Consider the following 22,394-nt stretch of genomic DNA (forward strand, 5'->3'; position numbering starts at 1 on the left):
TATTCTCTCCTTTACAGGAAGAGCTTGCTAGTTACAATTGAGGAAAATATTAGAATTACAATAGAGGTTATTGGATAAGCTCTGTGATGTGGTATTAGGACAGGTATTGAGTATTCTTGAAAAGGGAATCACAGCCCCATGGGCCCTCTGACCCCTGGGGTGCCTCCAGCTACTGGCACCTAGACACCACACACAGACACACAGCAGGAAGTCCTTCACTCAGGACAAGTTATAAATCGGATTTAGTAAGAATATGGGACTGTCTGTACTCAAAAGGCATATCCACACAATTGAAAAAGCCTGTCAGCTGTTCAGATGTTGCTGTGCCTTTCTGTCCCCTGTGCTGAAAGATGACCTTGATCCATCTGTTTTCCTGCCTTTGAAACTTTTGGGTCCTGCCATCCTGCAGTAAGTGTTCTACAATTCCAGAATGCTCTTCCCCTGGATCTCATAAAGTGTCCCACATCTCCAGGCCAGGAGTTGTGGATTGAGCTGCCTCAGTCCAAAAGGGGCAGAGAGCTGCTCCGTTTGACTCCCCTGAATGTCACACCTGGGCCACGGGGCAGTGGGTCCACTGGGAGAGTCCTGGGAAGAGTGTGGACAGGGCACAGTTCCCACCTGCCTTTGGGCTCCTGTGCTCCTCTGGCTGTGTTGAGGTGGGCTCTGACAGGCTGGTGGCTCTTGTGGTGTTCCTGGGCTCTTCCATCTACCGCTGGATCTCCATGCTCCACTGTGGCTGTGAGCAAGGGAGCATTCACTACGTAACGTGAAAAGTTTATGCACTTCTGTGACCATGAGAACATCCACAGCTAAAAGTTTTCTATTAAAATTCATTTCATGAGGGATATGCATGCTTACAGCAGCTTGTGAGTGGATGGAGTTTAATGTGTAATGACTGCCCACTACAGTGACAACCTACCTCAGTCTAAATGCTGCCAAGTACAAGGACATCTTCTGGACATAACTATTCTGCTTATAAAAGGCACAGTGTATTTTTAAAATACTTTAAAGAGCTTTATAAATACCAAAATAATCATACCGTCTGACAGACAGACAAGTATTATTGTTCTATTTTCTAAGTGGGGAAGCTGAGAAAAATATTATATTAATCTCTCCCCTGAGATGACATAACTCTAGAACAGACATGAGAGTAGAGAAAAATCTGTATTTTTTGACCGAATTTTCTACTGCTATGGGAAGCAGGGAACCTGATTTCAGGTCTCTGGTTTAGGTACCAGCACACAAAAGCCAGTACCTTTGATCAACTTGATGCTGAAACGTTAGAGCAGTCTAACACAACAAAAAGCAGGTGTTAGCAAATTTTAGTTCAGTAACTGAACATGACCACTGTTAATTATTCATAGCATTTGATAAGTCCAGGAGGAAAGTCTGATAACCTGCTAAAGAAGTATCTTATCTTGAAACGTGTTATTTTTCTTTCACATTTTGCAGGTCATTGCAAGTGTGTTGAGGAACTTGTCCTGGCGAGCAGATGTAAACAGTAAAAAGACTCTAAGAGAAGTTGGAAGTGTGAAAGCATTGATGGAATGTGCATTAGAAGTTAAGAAGGTATCGTCTATAAGTGATGAAATTGAATTTTTGAGAGATTGCATTTATTTTACACAAAGCACTAATATTGTTTGACCATTTCTGATAGCAGCAATTAGTAAAACAGTTGATGGTGTTCAGGTAACTTGCTTTGAAGAAGAGTTTGATTTAACATAGCAGCAGACCACAGTGGAGCAATGACACCTCCAAAGCTAGTAGTGGTCTAATTTTATTTATGAGGGTTGACCACTTTTGGTTTTCAGTTTCATGAGCTGTGCTGTTGAAATAGTCTTTCTTATAATTTTGTCATTTAATAAAGTTCTTTTCAGTTAGTTAGAGATACCACTTTGTTGTGTAGATGGAAGTATATTCCATTCCAGAGTCTCCTGCCAACTGGTCTTCAAGCCCTTTCTATCATTGTGGCAGCAAACAAGTATTGTGGCACGTGTTTCTGAAACCTCTGGGGCAGGCAGTACCAAATCCATAGCTGAAGGAAGGAGCAAAGTGAACAAAATATGTGTGCACTGCTCCCTGCACCCAGCTTACTACCCCAGAGCGCAGAATTGGAATGTACACAGCTCTGAAGCGAACTTAATGTGTTTCTGAGAGCGTCAGGTCAATAGCTGAAAACTTCTCCTGTTGCTGTTTTCCTAGGAATCCACCCTGAAAAGCGTTCTGAGTGCCTTATGGAATTTGTCAGCACACTGCACTGGGAACAAAGCTGACATATGTGCTGTTGATGGTGCTCTTGCATTTCTGGTCGGCACGCTGACATACCGGAGCCAAACAAACACTTTAGCCATCATAGAAAGTGGAGGAGGAATACTGAGAAATGTTTCTAGCCTAATTGCTACTAATGAGGACCACAGGTAGGTACATTTCTGACAATTTTTAGCAGTTCCATATGTATATTTAATAGACAGTTTTCTTTGATCAAGCCTTAATATAAATGCATGTATTTCGTAATTAAAAACAGTTAATTTGTAGTACATTTGATAAGCTGGGTATTTCACTTACATAACAGGAATATGCAAACAGATTAACAGCTGCTGCTTGTTAATGATGAACTGTACTAAAAGCTAACTATTTGTATTTGTAATAGGATTTGGTTAGCATTCAGATGAAAGCTAGTGGAAATACGAGTTATTTACACTGGAGAATTCTTGATTATCCTTTCTAAGGGCAGAACTTGTTTCTAGAGTAATAGGTTTCTGTTTTGCTTTGTCTCTTACCCTTTTGAAATGCCACTTACAGATGTTTGTTTTCAATTACTCAACACCAGGCAAATCTTGCGAGAGAACAGCTGCTTACAAACCTTATTACAACACTTGAAGTCACACAGTTTGACAATAGTTAGTAACGCATGTGGGACCCTGTGGAACCTCTCTGCTCGAAATGCGAAGGATCAGGAGGCACTGTGGGACATGGGAGCCGTGAGCATGCTGAAAAACCTGATTCACTCAAAACACAAAATGATAGCCATGGGTAGTGCTGCCGCTCTACGGAACCTCATGGCAAACAGGCCGGCAAAGTACAAGGATGCCAACATTATGTCTCCAGGATCAAGCCTTCCATCTCTCCATGTCAGAAAGCAAAAGGCACTGGAAGCAGAATTAGATGCTCAGCATTTATCAGAGACTTTTGACAACATTGATAACTTAAGCCCAAAAGCATCTCACCGCAATAAGCAGAGACATAAGCAAAATATATACAGTGAGTATGTCCTGGATGGCACCCGCCATGATGATGGGGTGTGCAGGTCGGAGAGCTTTAATGCTGGCAATATGACTGTGCTCTCACCATATGTAAATACTACGGTATTGCCTGGCTCCTCCTCTTCCAGTAGAGGAAACACAGAAAATTCTCGATCTGAGAAAGACAGGAGTGTTGAAAGGGATAGAACAGTAGCTTTAAATACCTATCATCAAGCTGCAGAGAATACTGGGAACTCCTCTAAGAGAATAGGAATGCAGATTTCCACTGCTGCAGCTCAGATTGCCAAAGTTATGGAAGAAGTCACAAGCATGCACATTCCACAAGAAGACAGAAGTTCTGGTTCCACTTCTGAACTACACTGTTTGACAGAAGACAGAAACGCCCAGAGGAGATCTGCCTCTGCCCATACTCACTCAAATACATACTTTCCTAAGTCTGAGAACTCGAACAGGACATGTCCTGTGCCTTATACAAAAATGGAATACAAAAGAGCTTCAAATGATAGTTTAAATAGTGTCAGCAGCAGTGACGGCTATGGTAAAAGAGGCCAAATGAAGCCTTCCATTGAGTCTTACTCTGAGGATGATGAAAGTAAATTCTGTAGTTACGGCCAATATCCAGCTGACTTGGCACACAAGATTCATAGTGCAAATCACATGGATGACAATGATGGAGAACTAGACACTCCTATTAATTATAGTCTTAAATACTCAGATGAGCAGTTAAATTCTGGAAGGCAAAGTCCCTCCCAGAATGAAAGATGGGCAAGGCCTAAGCATATAATAGATGATGAAATGAAACAAAATGAGCAAAGACAGCCAAGGAACCAAAATGCAACCTACCCTGTGTACGCTGAAAGTGGAGATGAAAAACACATGAAATATCAGACACCTTTTGGACAGCAGGAGTGTGTTTCTTCCTTTAAATCAAGAGGATCCAGTGGCTCAGATCAGAACAGAGTAGGCCCAGCTCTCGGAATGAATCAGAAAGTAAACCAGTCCTTGTGCCAGGTTGATGATTATGATGATGATAAGCCAACCAACTATAGTGAACGTTATTCTGAGGAGGAACAACATGAAGAGGAAGACAGACCAACTAATTACAGCATAAAGTACAATGAAGAGGAACATCATGTCGACCAGCCTATTGATTATAGTTTAAAATATTCGACAGAAGTTCCAGCACCTTCTCAGAAGCCATCTTTCACTTTTCCAAAGACTGCTTCAGTGCAGCTCAATAAAACTGACCATATTCCCCCAAGCAGTGGGAGCACATCAGCCCCCTCAGCTGGATCAAAGAGGCAGAACCAGCTTCACCCGAGCTCTGCACAAAGTAGAAGTGGCCATTCACAGAAGAATGCCTCCTGTAAGACTCCCTCTATTAATCAGGAAACTATACAAACTTACTGTGTGGAAGATACCCCAATATGTTTTTCAAGGTGCAGCTCTTTGTCATCCTTGTCATCAGCTGAAGATGAAATAGGACGTGATCAATCCACACGTGGCACAGATGCCAGTAATACACTGCAGATTGCAGAACTGAAGGAAAACAGTGGGACTCTGCCTACAGAAAGTACAGCAAGTGAAATTGCATCAACAGCACAACACATCAGAACAAAATCCACTAGACTTCAGACTTCTAGCTTGTCTCCTTCTGACTCCTCTAGACATAAAGCTGTTGAATTTTCTTCAGGTGCCAAATCTCCCTCAAAGAGTGGTGCCCAAACTCCTAAGAGTCCACCAGAACATTATGTACAGGAAACCCCACTCATGTTTAGCAGATGTACTTCTGTAAGTTCCCTGGATAGTTTTGAAAGCCGTTCAATTGCTAGTTCAGTTCAAAGTGAGCCTTGCAGTGGAATAGTAAGTGGTATTATAAGTCCCAGTGACCTTCCAGACAGCCCTGGACAAACAATGCCTCCAAGCAGAAGTAAAACACCCCCACCTGCTCAAGGAGTTCAAGTAAAAAGAGAGGTACCTAAAGGAAAAGCACCTACTACTGAGAAGAGAGAGCCTGGTCCTAGACAGGCAGCTGTAAATGCAGCTGTTCAAAGAGTTCAGGTACTGCCAGATGCTGATACCCTACTACATTTTGCCACAGAAAGCACACCGGATGGGTTTTCTTGCTCTTCTAGCCTGAGTGCTCTGAGCCTTGATGAGCCATTTATACAGAAAGATGCGGAGTTAAGAATTATGCCTCCAGTTCATGAAAATGAGCATGGAAATGAAACAGAACCTGAACAGTCAGATGATACAAAGGATAACCAGGAGAAGAAAGCAGAGAAGCCAGCTGAAGCAGAAAAAGACATTCTGGATGATTCTGATGATGATATTGAAATACTGGAAGCGTGTATTATTTCTGCAATGCCAACAAAGTCTTCACGTAAAGCCAAAAAGCCTTCTCAAGCATCTGCTCCAAAAATACCTCCTCCTGTAGCCAGAAAGCCCAGCCAGTTGCCAGTTTACAAACTTTTGCCTTCACAAAGCAGACTGCAATCACAAAAGCATGTGACTTTTACTCCAGGAGATGATATGCCACGAGTATATTGTGTTGAGGGTACACCAATAAATTTTTCAACAGCTACATCTCTGAGTGACCTGACCATAGAATCCCCACCAAGTGAGTTGGCCAATGCAGACAATGTGGGTGTGGGAGCAGAGTCGGGGGAGTTTGAAAAGCGGGACACCATTCCTACAGAGGGCAGAAGTACTGACGATTCTCAGAGAGCAAAAAGCTCAGCTGTGACTTCCCTGGGCCTGGATGATGACAAAACAGAAGAGGGTGATATTTTGGCTGAGTGCATTAACTCAGCTATGCCAAAAGGAAAAAGTCACAAACCTTTCAGAGTGAAGAAGATAATGGATCAAATTCAACAAGCATCTTCATCTCCAAGTAACAAAAACCAACCAGAAGGTGAGAAAAAGAAGCCAACATCACCGGTAAAGCCTGTTTCCCAAAACAATGAGTACAGAGCACGTGTGCGAAAAAGCACAGAGCCTAAAAGCAATGCTAGTAATGAAAGAGGCTATCCAGAGAACAGAGATGCAAAGAAACAGAACGTTAAAAATAATTCAAGAGATTTTCATGACAAATTGCCAAATAATGAAGAGCGTGTAAGAGGAGGCTTTGCATTTGATTCCCCTCATCATTACACACCTATTGAGGGAACTCCTTATTGTTTTTCACGGAATGATTCCCTGAGTTCTTTAGATTTTGATGATGATGATGTTGACCTTTCAAGGGAGAAGGCAGAATTAAGAAAAGGAAAAGAAGGCAAGGAAACGGAAAGTAAAGACAGCTCTAATGCCGAACAGTCTCCAAATCAGCAGCCAAGTAGCAGGACACAAGTCTGTCAAAAACACCCAGCGGGCAGAAGCCAGACAAAAACTTTCCCTCAGTCAACTAAAGATATTCCAGACAGAGGAGCAGCTACAGATGAGAAAATGCAGAATTTTGCTATTGAAAACACGCCTGTTTGTTTTTCTCGCAATTCGTCTCTTAGCTCCCTCAGTGATATTGATCAAGAAAACAATAACAACAAAGAAGGGGAACCTGCAAAACGTCCAGAGGCTCCTGAGCCACAGGTGGAATCCAACAGACCACAGACTTCTGGTTATGCACCTAAATCATTTCATGTTGAAGATACTCCTGTATGCTTCTCTAGAAACAGCTCTCTGAGTTCTCTTAGCATTGACTCAGAAGATGACCTTCTGCAGGAATGCATTAGTTCTGCTATGCCTAAAAAGAAAAAGCCCTCAAGAATGAAGAGTGATGGTGAAAAAAATAATTCCAGAAATACAGGTGGTATACTTGCAGAAGATTTAACACTGGATTTGAGAGAGATACAGAGACCAGATTCAGAACATGGTTTTTCACCTGATTCGGAGAACTTTGATTGGAAAGCTATACAAGAAGGTGCAAATTCTATAGTTAGTAGCTTGCATCAAGCTGCAGCTGCTGCATCACTGTCTAGACAAGCTTCATCAGACTCTGACTCTATCCTTTCCTTAAAATCTGGTATTTCTCTAGGGTCACCATTTCATCTAACCCCAGACCAAGAAGAAAAACCTTTCACTAGTAATAAAGGTCCAAGAATTATTAAGCCAGGAGAGAAGAGTACACTGGAGTGTAAAAAAGTAGAATCAGAAAGTAGGGGAATCAAAGGAGGGAAGAAAGTGTATAAAAGTATGATCACAGGAAAAGCTCGCTCCAATTCAGAAGTCTCAAGTTTGAAGCAACCACAACAGACAAGTGTGCCTTCAATTTCACGTGGTAGAACAATGATCCATATTCCAGGAGTTCGAAATAGTTCTTCAAGTACTAGTCCTGTTGCCAAAAAAGGACCCCCACTCAAAAACATGAACTCCAAGAGTCCCAGTGAAGGCCAAAGTTTGACTAGTTCTCCAAGAGGAGCCAAATCATCAGTGAAACCTGAGCCAGCTCCTGTGACTAGGCAGCCATCAGGGTTGAACCAGAGTGGATCAAGTAAAGGGCCTTCTCGATCAGGATCTAGAGACTCCACGCCTTCTAGACCTCAGCAGCAGCCATTAAGTAGGCCTCTGCAATCTCCTGGACGAAACTCAATTTCCCCAGGAAGAAATGGTATCAGTCCTCCCAACAAACTGTCACAGTTGCCAAGAACATCATCTCCTAGTACAGCTTCAACTAAATCCTCAAGTTCAGGTAGAATGTCATACACACCACCAGGCAGGCAGATGAGCCAGCAAAACCTTACAAAGCAAACTGCCTTACCTAAGAGTACCAGTAGCATTCCACGAAGTGAGTCTGCTTCAAAGGGGTTAAACCAAGCTCTCAGCACTGGTGGATCAAACAAAAAGACTGACCTATCCAGAATGTCATCCACAAAGTCTAGTGGAAGTGAATCTGACAGATCTGAGAGACCTGCTCTTGTTCGTCAGTCAACTTTTATTAAAGAAGCTCCAAGCCCAACTCTGAGACGGAAATTAGAAGAGTCAGCTTCATTTGAATCTCTGTCACCTTCCAGGCCAGACTCTCCCACAAGGTCCCAACTACAGACCCCAGTTTTAAGTCCATCTCTTCCTGATATGTCGTTATCCACTCATTCACCTGCCCAGAGTTGTGGTTGGCGAAAATTAGCCCCTAATCAGAGCCCTACTATAGAATATGATGGAAGACCAGCAAAGCGTCATGACATAGCTCGTTCCCATTCTGAGAGTCCCTCTAGGTTGCTGATCAATAGATCAGGAACATGGAAGCGTGAACACAGTAAGCATTCCTCATCACTTCCTCGTGTAAGCACTTGGCGAAGAACTGGAAGTTCCTCCTCAATCCTGTCAGCTTCTTCAGAATCCAGTGAAAAGGCAAAAAGTGAAGATGAAAAGCAGCATGGAGGTTCTCTTTCTGGACACAAGCAAAGTAAAGAAAGCCAAGCACCAGCAAAAGGTACTTGGAGAAAAATAAAAGAAAATGAAATTCCTCAGATAATGAATGATCCTCAGCATTCTTCTTCGGCTGCCACAAATGGCTCTGATTCCAAAACCCTCATCTATCAGATGGCTCCAGCTGTCTCTAAGACAGAGGATGTGTGGGTGAGGATAGAGGACTGCCCAATTAACAACCCTCGATCTGGAAGGTCTCCAACTGGAAATACTCCCCCTGTTATTGACAGTGTTTCAGAGAAAGGCGGTATGAATGGTAAAGATCCTAAAGAGATTCAAGAAAAGCAAACCCCAGGGAATGGAGGTGTTTCTGTTCGTACTGTTGGCTTAGAAAACCGTCTGAACTCTTTCTTTCAGATAGACAGTCCAGACAAGAAAGGCACCGAAACAAAGCCTCTGCAGAATAATCCTGTTCCTGCACCAGAAATTAACGAAAGTACTGTAAGTGAGCGTACTCCATTCAGTTCTAGTAGCTCAAGCAAGCACAGCTCCCCCATCGGTGCTGTGGCAGCAAGGGTCACTCCTTTCAACTACAACCCGAGCCGCAGGAAGAGCAGCGTGGACAATAGTTCTGCTCGGCCATCACAGATTCCAACACCGGTGAATAACAGCACCAAGAAACGCGACACTAAGTCTGAAAACACTGACTCCAGTGGAACACAAAGCCCTAAACGTCACTCTGGCTCTTACCTGGTAACTTCTGTTTAAGTGCAACAAAAAAATAAATAAAACTGATGTATTATATACAGCAGCTACTTAGAAACTTTGTTTCAAATGAAACAAAAAAAAAATGGGGATTGATTTTTTTGTTGTTGTTGTTTTTATTTGTTGTAAATAGCTTTGATTCTTGTTAGATGGTCCTTGTTCTGGAAGCCATATTTGATAGTATACTTTGTCTCCACTGGTGATATTTTGCAGGAATACCTGACTGACAGTTTGGAATAAAATTGCTAACGCAAGTGTATTTGTACAGTATGTTTAACATGTATTCCCATGTTTAACGTGCATCCCATCCCATTATCCTTTAAATATTGCATGTCATTGAAATCATGGAATAGCACAGATGGAAATGATGCAGTCATATTGCTTTATCAATAATTTCTAGATTACAGACCAACTAAACTACATCAGGGAAGAATTGGTATTATTTATGCAAAAAAATATACTCATGTTTAGTATTTGTGAGTTCATCTAACCCAATAATTAATCATGTGGCTGTGAAATTCACAGTAATATGGTTTCCTCTGAACAAGCTTTCCTAGCCTGCTTTTCTGCATGAATGGAACTGATGGTTCATTTTATGAAGTAACGATTAACATTTCTGTGGTCACATAATGTGCATAGATAGTTATGGTGTAACAATTTACACTTTCTTTGTGCTCTGAAAAAGAAAAAAAAAACAAAAAAACAACTGTGTAACTGTAAAACCTTGAACAAAATTATTTTACCTGAATTAGATTTTATCTTAAAGTAGGTAGAATTTTTTTGCTATGCTGTAACTTGTTGTATATTCTGGTATTTGAGGTGAGATGGCTGCTCTTTTATTAATGAGACGTGGGTGATGTCTCAACAGAGACTAAAATGAACATTTCAGAATAAATTATTACTATATGTAAGTTGTGTGTGTTACTTCTGCATTGCATAAAAATACAGGATTTTACTTTGTGATGTCACCGTATAATGGGGTTGTATGCACTTAACACTTAAGGCCTGATCTGGGATAATCCTGCACCTTCAAATATCAGTTCTTCCTTATCACTGGCAAGTGGCTGTTGTAGGATGCTTTTAACATTGCAGGATCAGGCCCTAGATCTTCTGTAATATATTTGTAATTGAGACAGTTTCACACATCTCAGGTGCATAACAAGGCTAAAGGCAGGGTATTTCCAGTAGCCACGCAGTATAATTGTTCTCATGACTGCAAGCCTGAAACAATGTTGTATCTATACAAATAATATTTGTAAAACAAAGCATTTTTTGATTGGGGATATAATGTAGAATGTGAAATAGTGACTATAAGATGAAATTTTGCTTCTATTTGCGCTCTCTGTGCTTTTTTTTAATTTATTTTTTAAAAATTATGAAGGGAAAAGTATCGCAAGAATCCCATGGCAGCAGGAAATTTGTTACTATAGTAGAAAAATAATTTTATGCAAAACATGACATTTGCTGCCTCAAGCCTTTTTGATGCAAATATAGATTGTGCTTGAACAATGCTGAAAAAAGCAGATTTGTGCTTTAAAAATATAAATATAGTCTGGATTTAGATGAGGATTACTTCACAGTAGAAACATGAGAGAACAGAACATGAACCATTCTGTGCATGTTTGAACAAACCATGAAATGAAATGGTAGATCAGTTTTGTTGTATCTCAAATGGACTGTTCTAAAGTAGCTTTCTAAATAACTGATGTGTCAGAAATGTCCTGATTTCAGGAAGCCCTGAAATAGAGCAACTTACCTTTATGGTAGCTTTAACACAGTTGCAGAGTGTATCACTTCTGTGGCTTTTGTACTTCTGATCCTGAAATGATTCAGTTGAACTCATTATAGATCATGTTCTGATGTACAAACACAATCGAGACACCATCAGAAGACAGAAGTCAATTTATATAAAAGCCACTACCAAAAATACCTGTTTGGCAGAAGTGGTATCTTATTTGCTCTTTTGTTCCTTGCTTCCTGTCAGATTTGCTTAGAGACATGCCATGTTCCTGTATCACCTGGTGAACCTATTAAGAAGCAGCACTCCTCATGTTAGCATTTGAAATATCTTACATATAGTATCTTCATTGAACTTCTAATATGAATTAATATTAGTGTCCTTTTAAAGATGAAAAAAAAACGGATTATGTCGTGTTCAAAGTCAGGACTCCTGCTGGAGTAGAATACAGAACTCCATTCTTGAGTTTTAAATGAAAGACCACTTTTGTTGTGAATGTTGTGATTCTTTTTATTTCTTTTTTAAATTATTATTTTCTGCTGGGTTTTTAACAACTGATAGAAAAATATACTACATAATCCACAGTAGTTGTTTAACACCGGCATTACATATTTGTCCTGTCAATTTAAGAATTAAACTCAGTCTCAGAAAAGAAATTCTGATTTCAGTTCTGTAACTGAAAAATGACTGGAATCAGTTTTTTAATCAGAAGATAAAAAAAACTATAATTGTATGCGTATCAAACACCAGAATGTCTTTGAAAATTGCAGTGGCTTCTCGATATAGACTTGGGGATACTTCATGATCATTATAATTGGAAAGTTTCTCTTAGTATCCTCTTAAGTAAACCTATATTTGTAGCAAAGACAGGCTAGAGAAACTTTCCAACTATAAGGGTAGTGATACACTAAAATATGCTTCCCATGGGAGTTGTTAAATTTCCATTATAGAAGTTTTAAGAAGAGGTTTATGAAACATCTCATAGGGATGGACTGTAGTATATTTCATATTGCCTGTGTGCAGAGATGGGTGATCTTTTCAAATCTCTTCCAGATCTACATTTCTCTGATTCTTTATCTAAAATACTTAGTATCCACTAAGAGCCTTTCAGAATATTTAAAGACATCCATGATGTTTGATTTATGATGGGGATATAAAGTTATATTCTATAAGCTTAACTAAAAAACAGATCCCAGAAACATAGAATCAGAAACATGAAAACTGGTTGCAATAAGTATATTTGGTCTTGGATTTTGTTAACGATGTCTAGATACATGATAGTCAGATTTGATTTATGCTGCTAAAGATAACCTCTCATTCCTTGGTTTCATTAGTATGAAGTTGCCACAGCTGGTAAGAGGACATTATTTATGTCAAGGCACAACAAAGAATAGCAAGGAGCTAAGGAAACCAAGATTCAATTTATTGTTCTTCTGGGATGCACTGCCTTTCTTTCTACCAATATTGGTAGAATTTTTTTTGTGCTCAGACCTTTATTTGTCATTGAACTAGCTTATCGTACCTAGTGCATACCAAACTGATACTTAAAAATCAGTTTATACTGAAAAATAACTCATAAAGCTCATTTCAGACTGTCTAGCTTTGTCCTCTTGATGTAAAAAGCAGAGATCTGACCTCCCCACAATTTTTAATTAGTTTACTTTTTAAAATGTGCTTCCATTTTAATTTCTTGCAGTGTGCTGCAATTAAGGTTTCTGCTCAATTTCTGTGAAAGCTCTTCTGACTAAATATTGCAATCTTTAAAGGGGAACTAATCTATTTCTATTTTTCATGTGCAGTTCTCTATCAAGAGTATTTTCCCCAGAAAGATTAAAGATAACGCTCATAATTCTGTCAGATACGACAGCTTGAAAATTGAAAGCCTTGCCACAGTTTCCTGATGAGACTGGAATATTGTTTCAAGCAGGATTTGGCTGCAGAATACAAGTATAGTTTATGCTATAAATGTCAGTAAGCTGCAGTATTCTTCAACATAGACTAGAGCCTTTGATGGCTTTGGGAAGTTAGCTGCTCTGTCTTTTTTGGTAAAGGAGGAGGGAGAGAAAAGGAACAATTTCAGAGACAGTCATGTTGTCCTAGGGATGTACTTTTCTTTCTTCCTCAGTAATTTACATAAGCTGCACCAGAGAGAGAACAGCTTGTGCACAAATTAATGAGGTTTTATTTTGAAGTATACCAGTAGACCACAGAACTGCAGAACCTTTGTTTGTTAATCTGAAAATGGAATTATTTGATGTCTACTTTGGAGTACTTCATAGCTGTCCATCTCTTTGCTCCCCCTAATAGAAGCTGGTATTACCAAGAAGGTAACAGTGTATTAGCTTCCTCTTTCTTCTTAAGGATAAAGATCCATACAATTTCCAGAATTGAAGAAATGGCATGTGCTGTTGAAAGAAGTTTTCTTCTCCATTCCATGCTCCTGGCTGTGAATCCTGGCTCTTATGTGACCTTTCAATGGACTTGCTCACCTCTTACCTGCTCCCCTGATGGCGGTAGTAGGATTAGTGCTGCATTACTATGCTGGATTTGCTCAGTGCACAGTTTTACAAGTGCCACCTGAGCCAGCAAAAAAAAAAATAAAACAGCTAGTGCTGGTTGAAAGAGGTTGGGATGGTTTCCTTTTTGGGTGGTCACTGGATTGAGCCATTACAGGCAATTTTAAGCCAATATGCTAAGTTTCAGACCTTCACCCCTTTTGACATAGCAAAAGCAAATTAAAATAGGATTTTTTTTTTTGTAACTGAATTTTTGCCTAACGGCCTCTAGTGCTTTGCATTTAAGTACCTTGTGTTTGGGTAAGTCCTTTATCCTGGAAATTCTGACAACTAACTTCAGAAGTATTACATCAATGTACAGATGTGGAAAACATATTTCTTCATCAAAAATACCCTCCTCCCACCCCCCCCCAAAAAAAGTCTACCATATATAAACTTCTGGGAGACAGTTTTTAGACTTGCAATATTAAATTCAATGCAGTAAATCCTTCCAGTAAAAATATTTACTGCATCTATTTGTTTTCTAGAAGAGGCTTGAAGAGGGAGATAGCATCTCCCTTTCTTAATGAGGTCAGTATTGTAGGGATAATCTGGAAAATGTTTAGGTAGACTCTTCTTACAAGCTCTTCTATTGTTACTAGATGCCTCCCAAATGTCTTTTCTCATCTAGCTTTCATGAAATAGTATGAACAGCCATAAGAGCGTCACTAATGATCATGTGTAGACTTCCACCTAAACATAACTTCATACATCTACTGTAATGCCTTGCAAAGTTGGATCCACCTGTGCGACAGCTTTGTTCTTGATGAGATGTGTGATTTGGATGAAGCTGTGAATCAGAAGTGAAGTGTCAGTTAATGTAAAGCATGACTTTCTCCACATGTTTAAAACTCCGAGGACCTTGATACCAAATTACCCAAGTGTATTCACTCTCTGGTTCCACAGCCATCTCCTTTGCACTTTTACATTTAACCAGAAGAGATGCCCACATTTAATTTCATTTCAGATCACATGTAGAAATAAGATTCCTGCATCATAGTTTCCTATATGCAGAATTGTATCTGTAAATGTGTTTATAGAAAATGTTACGTAGCTAAGGTTGAGTTTTTAGTCAGAATGGTAAGTTAACTGCTTACGTGTTGTGTTTGGTTACATATTGGAAGTGCAAGGGAATTTGGTGTGGTGCAGAAGAGCTTTAAGAGTTCACAACATAATTAATGCAGGTGTCAATTAACTTGTGATGCCAAGATGAATTTTCTGCTGTCAAGTTTCAGTTTACCAGATGTGCTGTTTACTTACTCTAAGATTGGGTAACACCTCCCTAACATAGATTGCAATTTACCTTTCTTATGAAATTTCCACATAATTACAGGCTTATGCATTAGTGAATTTCTGCCACTTCAAGATTTAAAGAAATTATTTGAATTTTGCTGTTTGTGAAAACATCCTTTGCTTGAGTGGCTGTAGAATTGCAATTAGGGTATCAGGAATATGTAGAGGGAGCTGGTTCACTCAGCAAAATGCACTTCTGTCCAGAGCTCAAGCCATACATACAAAAAGTATATCTAATGCCATCCTTTTTGGTGGGCTCTAACATGAATAAAGCTTGTGCTGGTTCTCTGCAAGTAAACTGTCATCCTGTGAGATCAGATGAATTTTCCCACCTGTAAATGTTGTTTCTCTTGAACAAACTCGGCCCACAATTATCTTTCCTTCAGTTTTGTTGTTTGCTTCTGCCTGAGATGCATTACTGTTTATATCCTAACTCTGTAATTAATTCTTTCTTCAATTATTCTAATGTATTTTGTTTCACAGTATACTTATTCTGAATTTAGTCTTGCTATGCATAATTTATTTATTACTTGCAGTGTTATATAAAATTTCCTCCTGATTGCACCCTGTCAGAGTGGAATTGTTTTCTTGGCTACTACTGAAAGTTAGGTGTCTCTCCACTGTATTAGAAACATGATTTCATTTAAAAAGGAATTTGTTGTTAAGATACTTCAGTAATTCAGTATATCAGAACAAACACTCTAAAAAAACCCATGCGTTTTAATTTTAGTGATACTCACATTTCAGATAAATAGTGTAAAAAAGAAGCTTAAAGACCTGGTTCACCAGTAGAGTTCTCTGTTCTCTTCTGTGTTTCACCTTAGAAGGAACTACTCAAAACAATATCTAGTTCTGACACAATGTAATCCCATAATCTCTCTGTTACTTACGAAAGTTTCACAAGGCTTATTTCATTAACAGTCATAAGCATAGCAGAGACTATTAATTACAAAATCTTTCTTTCCCATAATGAATAATTCTTTAGTCCCTGATTAGACTATTAAGGGACCTAAGGTGATTAACTCCCAACACACATACACACACACACATATATATATATTTACATACGTATTTTACACTCCCCTATTCACTTTAGACTTTGACAAAAGCATTTAAACTAAAAAAAGGGCATTATTGCTGATTACTAAGATCCCTTGTTTTCTAATAGTTGTACCACTCTTTCATATTGAGTTCTAGTTTGAGGATTGATTAGCTGGTATCTTATTTTTAAGTTCTAGAAAAAAAATGCACTTAAGTCTTGCTTTATATGCAGAAAAGGAAATTGTCTTGCTAGAAATTTAAATGTTTTATTAAGAATAATAATTTTTAAAAGCATTATAAACTATCACCTGCCATTTAAAGTCAGTAGGGATCATGAAAACAAGGAGATTTAGAGTCATCATTATATTAAATAAAAATGAAGGTAGGCTAAGCCTAATTCTGCCCTTTTTTCCCTAAAAATGCTCTGTACAAAAAGCACATTGTTAGTTGTGCACCTTACCTGACTCTTGGTAAGGTCTGGGATGGCAGTCATTCACTTTGGAAGTAACTGGAAGAACACAAAAACAGGTGTAAAAATTAAGCTGTAATATGAGTAACAAGAAAACTCCCAATTTTTATTATTTTTTGTAGTAGTATTTTGTTATCCTATTGGGTGATGAAAAGAAGTTGGCATCCTTTTTTTCTTACTACACTGAGCAGCTGAACAACCGTGATGGATTATTTGACACTTCTAAGTGTTTTAAGTGTCATTGTTTAACCACAGCTGGCAACCAAGCACTACCCAGCCACTCACTCCCCTCTAGTGGCATGGGGGAGACAATCAGAAGACTAAAAAGTGAGGAAACTTACAGATTCAGATAAAGACACTTGAACAACAGAAGAAAATTGTGATGATGATGATGATCATGATAATTATAACAATCGAGAATATACAAAACAAGTGATGGACAATACAGTTGCTCACCACTTGCTGACTGATTCCTAGGCAATCCCTGAGCATGAGCCTCCAGCCCACTTTCTCCACAGGTATATCCTCAGCATGATACCATAAGGTTTGGGATATCCCTTTGGCCAGTTTATGTGTCCTCCCCTCAACTTCTTGTGCCCCTCAGCTCTCTTCCTGGAAGGACATGAGAAACTTTAGCAACAAAAACATCAGTGCATTTTCAGCATTGTCATACTAAATTCTAAACACAGTACTATACTGTTTACTAGAAGGAAAATTAACTATCCCAGCCAAAACCAGAACACAAATCATTTGGACTTCTTAGAAGTGAAAATCTAGCTTTAAATGAAAGCTATGAATTCAGTGTAAATACTGTATTACTGTGTCACACATATATGACTGATGGTTTCTTCTGATCTTAGAAGCTGGCTGTACACAGCTGTGAATTTACACAGCTGTCAGCTGCTTTACAAGGCTAAAACAGAAGGACAAAGAACGGGTGTAAAACTGAGCTCTGTACTTAAGAGATACAATCTTTGCAATCAGAAGGAATGAGAGATGGGTAGAAATCCATGTTTTTCCACTTTGCAAGTCCCCTTGTGGCCAGCTAATAGGGATTTGGCTACAATCTTGGCAATGTGGTGCCCAGCATTTTCCCCTGTACCTCAGCGAAACACTGTATATATAGTCTGCTGTACTTCATACATAAATTCATGCAAGTCAAGGTTTGGGTCTAGGTGACATAATCCAAAAGACTTTTAGCTCCGAACACCATACAAGTCAGGCTGGCTGTTTCAAGGCCACTTGTCAGCTGTTCTTGCAGTGCAGCACTTACACAGATTGAAACGTTTAAGCCTCAAGTGGCTTTAGAACATCCCACGCTCCTTAAATAAGCTATTGACGATGTTTATAGTCCTCTACCATGAACAGAAGTGGTACTTCTGCTGATTCATAAAGAATGCTGTGTTGGTGTTCTCTGTAGGACGGGCATGAGGCAGTGCCTCTTCTGAAAACACTTATGTAGCAGACAGGATTCTGGATTGTTAAAACTGAAAGGTAGTCTGTTGGATTTAAAATCACACAACCACAGAATGGTTTGAGCAGGAAAGTGACCTTAAAAACCATCCAGTTCCAGGCTGGAACCCTGCCATGGGTAGGGACACCTCTTGCTTTGGGAAAATGGCGCATACAGTCTTTTAAGAGTGGCACGGACTGAGATTAGTGTGATTAATTCTGCATGTTCAAGTTTCATGGTAAGTAAATACCAGTAAAATGAAACTAAATGAAAGAGCATCATTTTCTCTCTATGCTGTTGAAAATTCACTGTTGGACAGACCTAGTTCATACTGCCTGTTACTTTCCAACTTGAGTCATATTTAATGAAACATTTTCCACAATGAAAGTTGCGTTTTTTTCCCAGCCCTTATATTTTACCTAAAAATATCTTTTTGGAATTCTCATTTACAAAAATTGTGAAGAAAATCCTTCTCATGTTTCCCCCTTCCCTTCAGTGAACATTGAACAAATCAAGATTTCCCTCTACATCCCCATTCAGCATTTTATTTGCAGTCCACTACAGAGCTGTTCCACAAATCCCACTGAAAATCTACCATCTCCTGAACAAGTTCACTAGTCCTATTATTATATAGGTATTCTTAGCATGTTTAGACTATGGAACGTAGCCTCAAGTGAGAAGAAAATGAACATGGATGCAAGGTCTGAATAAGAAAGAGTATGTGACACTTCAGTAAAACACTGTCACAGACAAACTGTGTCACCTCAAATCATCTCCATTTTCTTGGGCTCCCACTTCCAGTTATTTTCATTTACCCCAGGTGAATTGCAGCAACCTATCACAACCACTTTGAATTTGTATTTCATATTTGTACAGGGCTCTTGTTGCTGGGTTGTTTTGTTCAGGAGTGTGTTTTATTTGGGGTTTGAGGGGTTTTTTGTTGGGGATTTTTTTGTTATTTTTCTTCTCCAAACACCATTAACAGTGAAAATAGAGTCTCAATAAGGACACCTGACTTGCTGATAAGAATTCTCTGCTTTAGGGGCTTGTAGTATAATTCTCATTGCCTGCCTGTTCCCCTTCCACTGCAGTGGCAGCAGATGGAATAACCTCACCAAGTTATACACAGCTTTCCAAGACCTGTATCCCTTCTGCTATCCAAAGGCATTATTTGCAGTCTTCATGTTTTGCTCAGACGTGTACAAGTCCTATCCTCACCAGCAATTGTACCTTCTCTTCATACTGCTTTAAATTGTTTAAAAGCTATCAGGTGTTGAGTGCTTCATTCCGTTTCTGAGTCCAGGGCCAGCAGATACTCGGGAAGTGCATGCAGCTATAGCGTGCCTGAGCTGGAATGCTTTGTGACCTACTTCTGTCTCTGAATTCCTCAGGCTGGAAATATGCAGAATTCAACTTTGAAATTTACTTCTTATGGCACTAGAACAAATGCAGTGATTGGATACCATATACTCAATGAAGTCATTCTACAGTGATGAGGATTAAACTGACATGTCTCTACTCACTGCTTAATTTTAGGCATCCTGGTTTTAAGATATTGCAAATTCTAGCACCTATAAAGGAGATTGGTAAGTAATAAGAAGATCTGCAGGGGAAAAAAAGTTTCCCCTGTGTGGTCAGTTATGTTTGCCACATGATCCAGTCTGTAATTCCACAAACTCCATTTCTGGCAATCTTTCAGTTATTTTTCCATCTGAAATAGATGTGGAAAATAATTTTTGTCTTTGTACCCTTTGTATTTCACAAATACTGATACAGGCTATGTATCTTTTATAACACTAAATTTAAATATTGGTTTACAAGATAAGCCATTAATACATTGCTATTAAAAAGTTACATGAATTGGAAGAGAAAAAAATAACATGCAACTGTCAAATAAAAGAACATTAAACAACACAAAACCTTTCTCAGTGCCCTGAATTAGGTGGACTGACTGAGAGCAATTTTAATATGCAGTGAAGGTACTCACAAACTGCAGCTGTGTTCACTGCCTTTAACATACTGTCAGAGCAGTGTTTCTCAAGGTAATGCACCAGAAATTGCTTTACAAACTGAGAAACTAAAACCACTACAGAAATCTAAGGGAACAGTACGAAGTAAATTTTAATATATTTTCATTAAGTTTTAGCCTGTTTTTAAATTTTAAAAAATGAAGCTGTGGTGATGCCAAATAAATATTTCTTAGCATTACTTCCTAAAAGATTTTATTAGATTGTTCTTTGATTCCAACACTGCTAGAGCATTGTCCTGCAGAGGGAGATTTATGTTTATACCCTTTTGGTGGGTTCAGACCTGTGTGTCCCAGAAGCAAAGGGCAATGTGTATTGTTCAAACCTAAATGGCAGTAAGCATAGTTTGTAACAAGGTTTATGATGACAATGTTTCATGCAATGGTCTGACCATTACCACGCCCTGCACATCTCATGCCTGCACAGAGACAATGAATGTATTGCACCCTGGTCAGTCCACAGTTCACACTGTGCACTAAGACCCCTCTCCTCCCCGACAGCCCACATCTGTCTTGCTAAAAGCAGGTGACAGCAGTGGACAGAAGAAGCTTCTGTCCATGTTGGCTGATGCACAGATTTAAGCAGTGACAACCCGGACAACAGGACAACTCCCAAGGTAATGGCAGCTCTTGACACTTTTTAGGTGGTAGGTATCTCAATAAAAAGTCATTTAATAGAAAGACAAGTGTGTGCAAGCAATGGAGATTTAAAATAAAAACACTGTGCAAAGAAAGGAAAACACAGCAAATCCATTATCAAGCTACTGTTGACAATATGAGAACATTTTGTTGCTAAGCAACAAAATATCAAAGAAATTATTTGTAATGGATTACCTCTTAGAAAGCTACACTTGACTCTGTATCAGTCAGTTTGATGGTAATCTGAAGATAACCCTCAAAAAACCTGTCTTTAGCACTGGACAACTATTGCATCAAAAACTTTCTTCGTAACTGGCACACCTCATTTACATAACCTTGTTTGTCAGCTGAGGAGCTTGTTGAGTCATGTTTGTGACGAGCTGCCAAGTCGCTGAGTTGGTCCCAGACAGCTGCAGTCGCATTTCCAAAAGCTGCTTGCTCCTGCTGATGCCACACAGTTGTGCTGTTCGTGTTTTCTGCAGTACTTTGTGCAGTGCGCTCACTTCTGACAGAATGAGAGCAAAGACAGAAGACAGCAAAACTGCTCATCATTCAACAGGGTGAATAGACAATAACTTTTTCATCTGTGCCACCCTGATTCTTTCTGAAGCTTCTCCGTAACTGTTAACTCTTGTAAGTTTTCATGAATGGTACTTGCAGTTCTCCCCTGGGGATACCACTGTGTTGCACTGGCTCTTAGCACCCCCCTCTTCAATATTTCACTGCCAGCTGCATGTGTTGGTGGAGCAGAAAATAAAAAAAGACACCACCACAGATAAATACTGAATAGATACCTTCAGTTCTTTGTCGTGGTACATAACTGCTGTATGAAGATGGTAACAGTGCACAAAATATGACCTGTCAAATTGACAGGGTGACTGAATGGTTGAGACTGTCAGGGACCTCTGGGTGTCATCTGGTCCAACCACTGCTCCAGCAGGGCCACCAAGAGCTGTCATTCCCATACAGCTTTTCAGTATCTCCAAGGATGGAGACGCCACCACCTCTCTGGGCAACCTGTGCCAGTGCTCGGTCACCCTCACAGGGAAAAGGAGTTTCCTGATGTTCAGCGGGAACCTCCTGTGTTTCAGTGTGTGCCCATCGCCTCTGTGCTGTCACTGGGTACCACTGGAAAGAGCCTGGATCCATCCTCCTTGCACCCTCCCTGCAGGTGTTTATGTACCTTGGTGAGATCCCCTGAGCCTTCTCTTCTCCAGGATGAGCTGCTCCAGTCCCTCTACGGCCTTAGTGACCACTCACTGGGCTCTCTCCAGTGTGCCCGTGTCCATCTTGTCCTGGGGCTGGAGCTGGCACTCCTGGTGTGGCTTCCCCAATACTGAGGGGCAGGATCACCTGCCCTGCCCCGTTGACAGCACTTCTCGTGGTGCGGCCCAGACACCACTGGCCTTGTCACTGGGACACATCGCTGGCTCATGTTCAGATCGGGGTCCAGCAGGACCCCGATGCCTTTCCTGACAAACTGCTTCCCAGCTGTGCATTCCCAGCCCGTGCTGGTGTCTGGGGTTGTTCCTCCCTGGCTGCAGGACTTGGCTCTTCCCCTGCTGAACTGCTTGAGGTTCCTGTCAGCCCCTTTCTCCAGCCTGTCCGGGTCCCTCTGGACGGCACCACGACCCTCTGGTGTATCAGCGCCTCCTCACAGCTCAGTGTCACCAGCAACCTCGCTGGGAGCGCAGCTGCCCCATGATCCGGAGCATTAATGATGATGATGTGACACAGGATTGGACTCAGTACCGACCGCATAATTTTTCCTTAAACTTTAGCGTATTTTTT

The 22,394-nt window shown here is 40.1% G+C and overlaps 1 protein-coding gene across 7 annotated transcripts in view; it reads left to right on the forward strand.

Annotated features, from left to right (window-relative positions):
* Nucleotides 1-15,539, forward strand: part of APC (APC regulator of WNT signaling pathway) — a 95,923-nt gene extending 80,384 nt beyond the window's left edge. For all 7 annotated transcript variants that reach the window (XM_042020608.1, XM_042020607.1, XM_042020612.1 and 4 more), the window contains 3 exons: nt 1,453-1,569; nt 2,203-2,417; nt 2,831-15,539. In XM_042020608.1, the coding sequence (XP_041876542.1) occupies nt 1,453-1,569; nt 2,203-2,417; nt 2,831-9,392 (6,894 nt within the window). In that variant the 3' untranslated portion in view covers nt 9,393-15,539. The remainder of the gene's footprint in view (nt 1-1,452; nt 1,570-2,202; nt 2,418-2,830) is intronic.
* Nucleotides 15,540-22,394: the final 6,855 nt, after the last annotated feature.

This window comes from Corvus kubaryi, unplaced genomic scaffold, assembly GCF_017639235.1.
Source record: "Corvus kubaryi isolate FWS band 111438036 unplaced genomic scaffold, C.kubaryi_AGA036_p1.0 37028, whole genome shotgun sequence".
Taxonomy (NCBI): domain Eukaryota; kingdom Metazoa; phylum Chordata; class Aves; order Passeriformes; family Corvidae; genus Corvus; species Corvus kubaryi.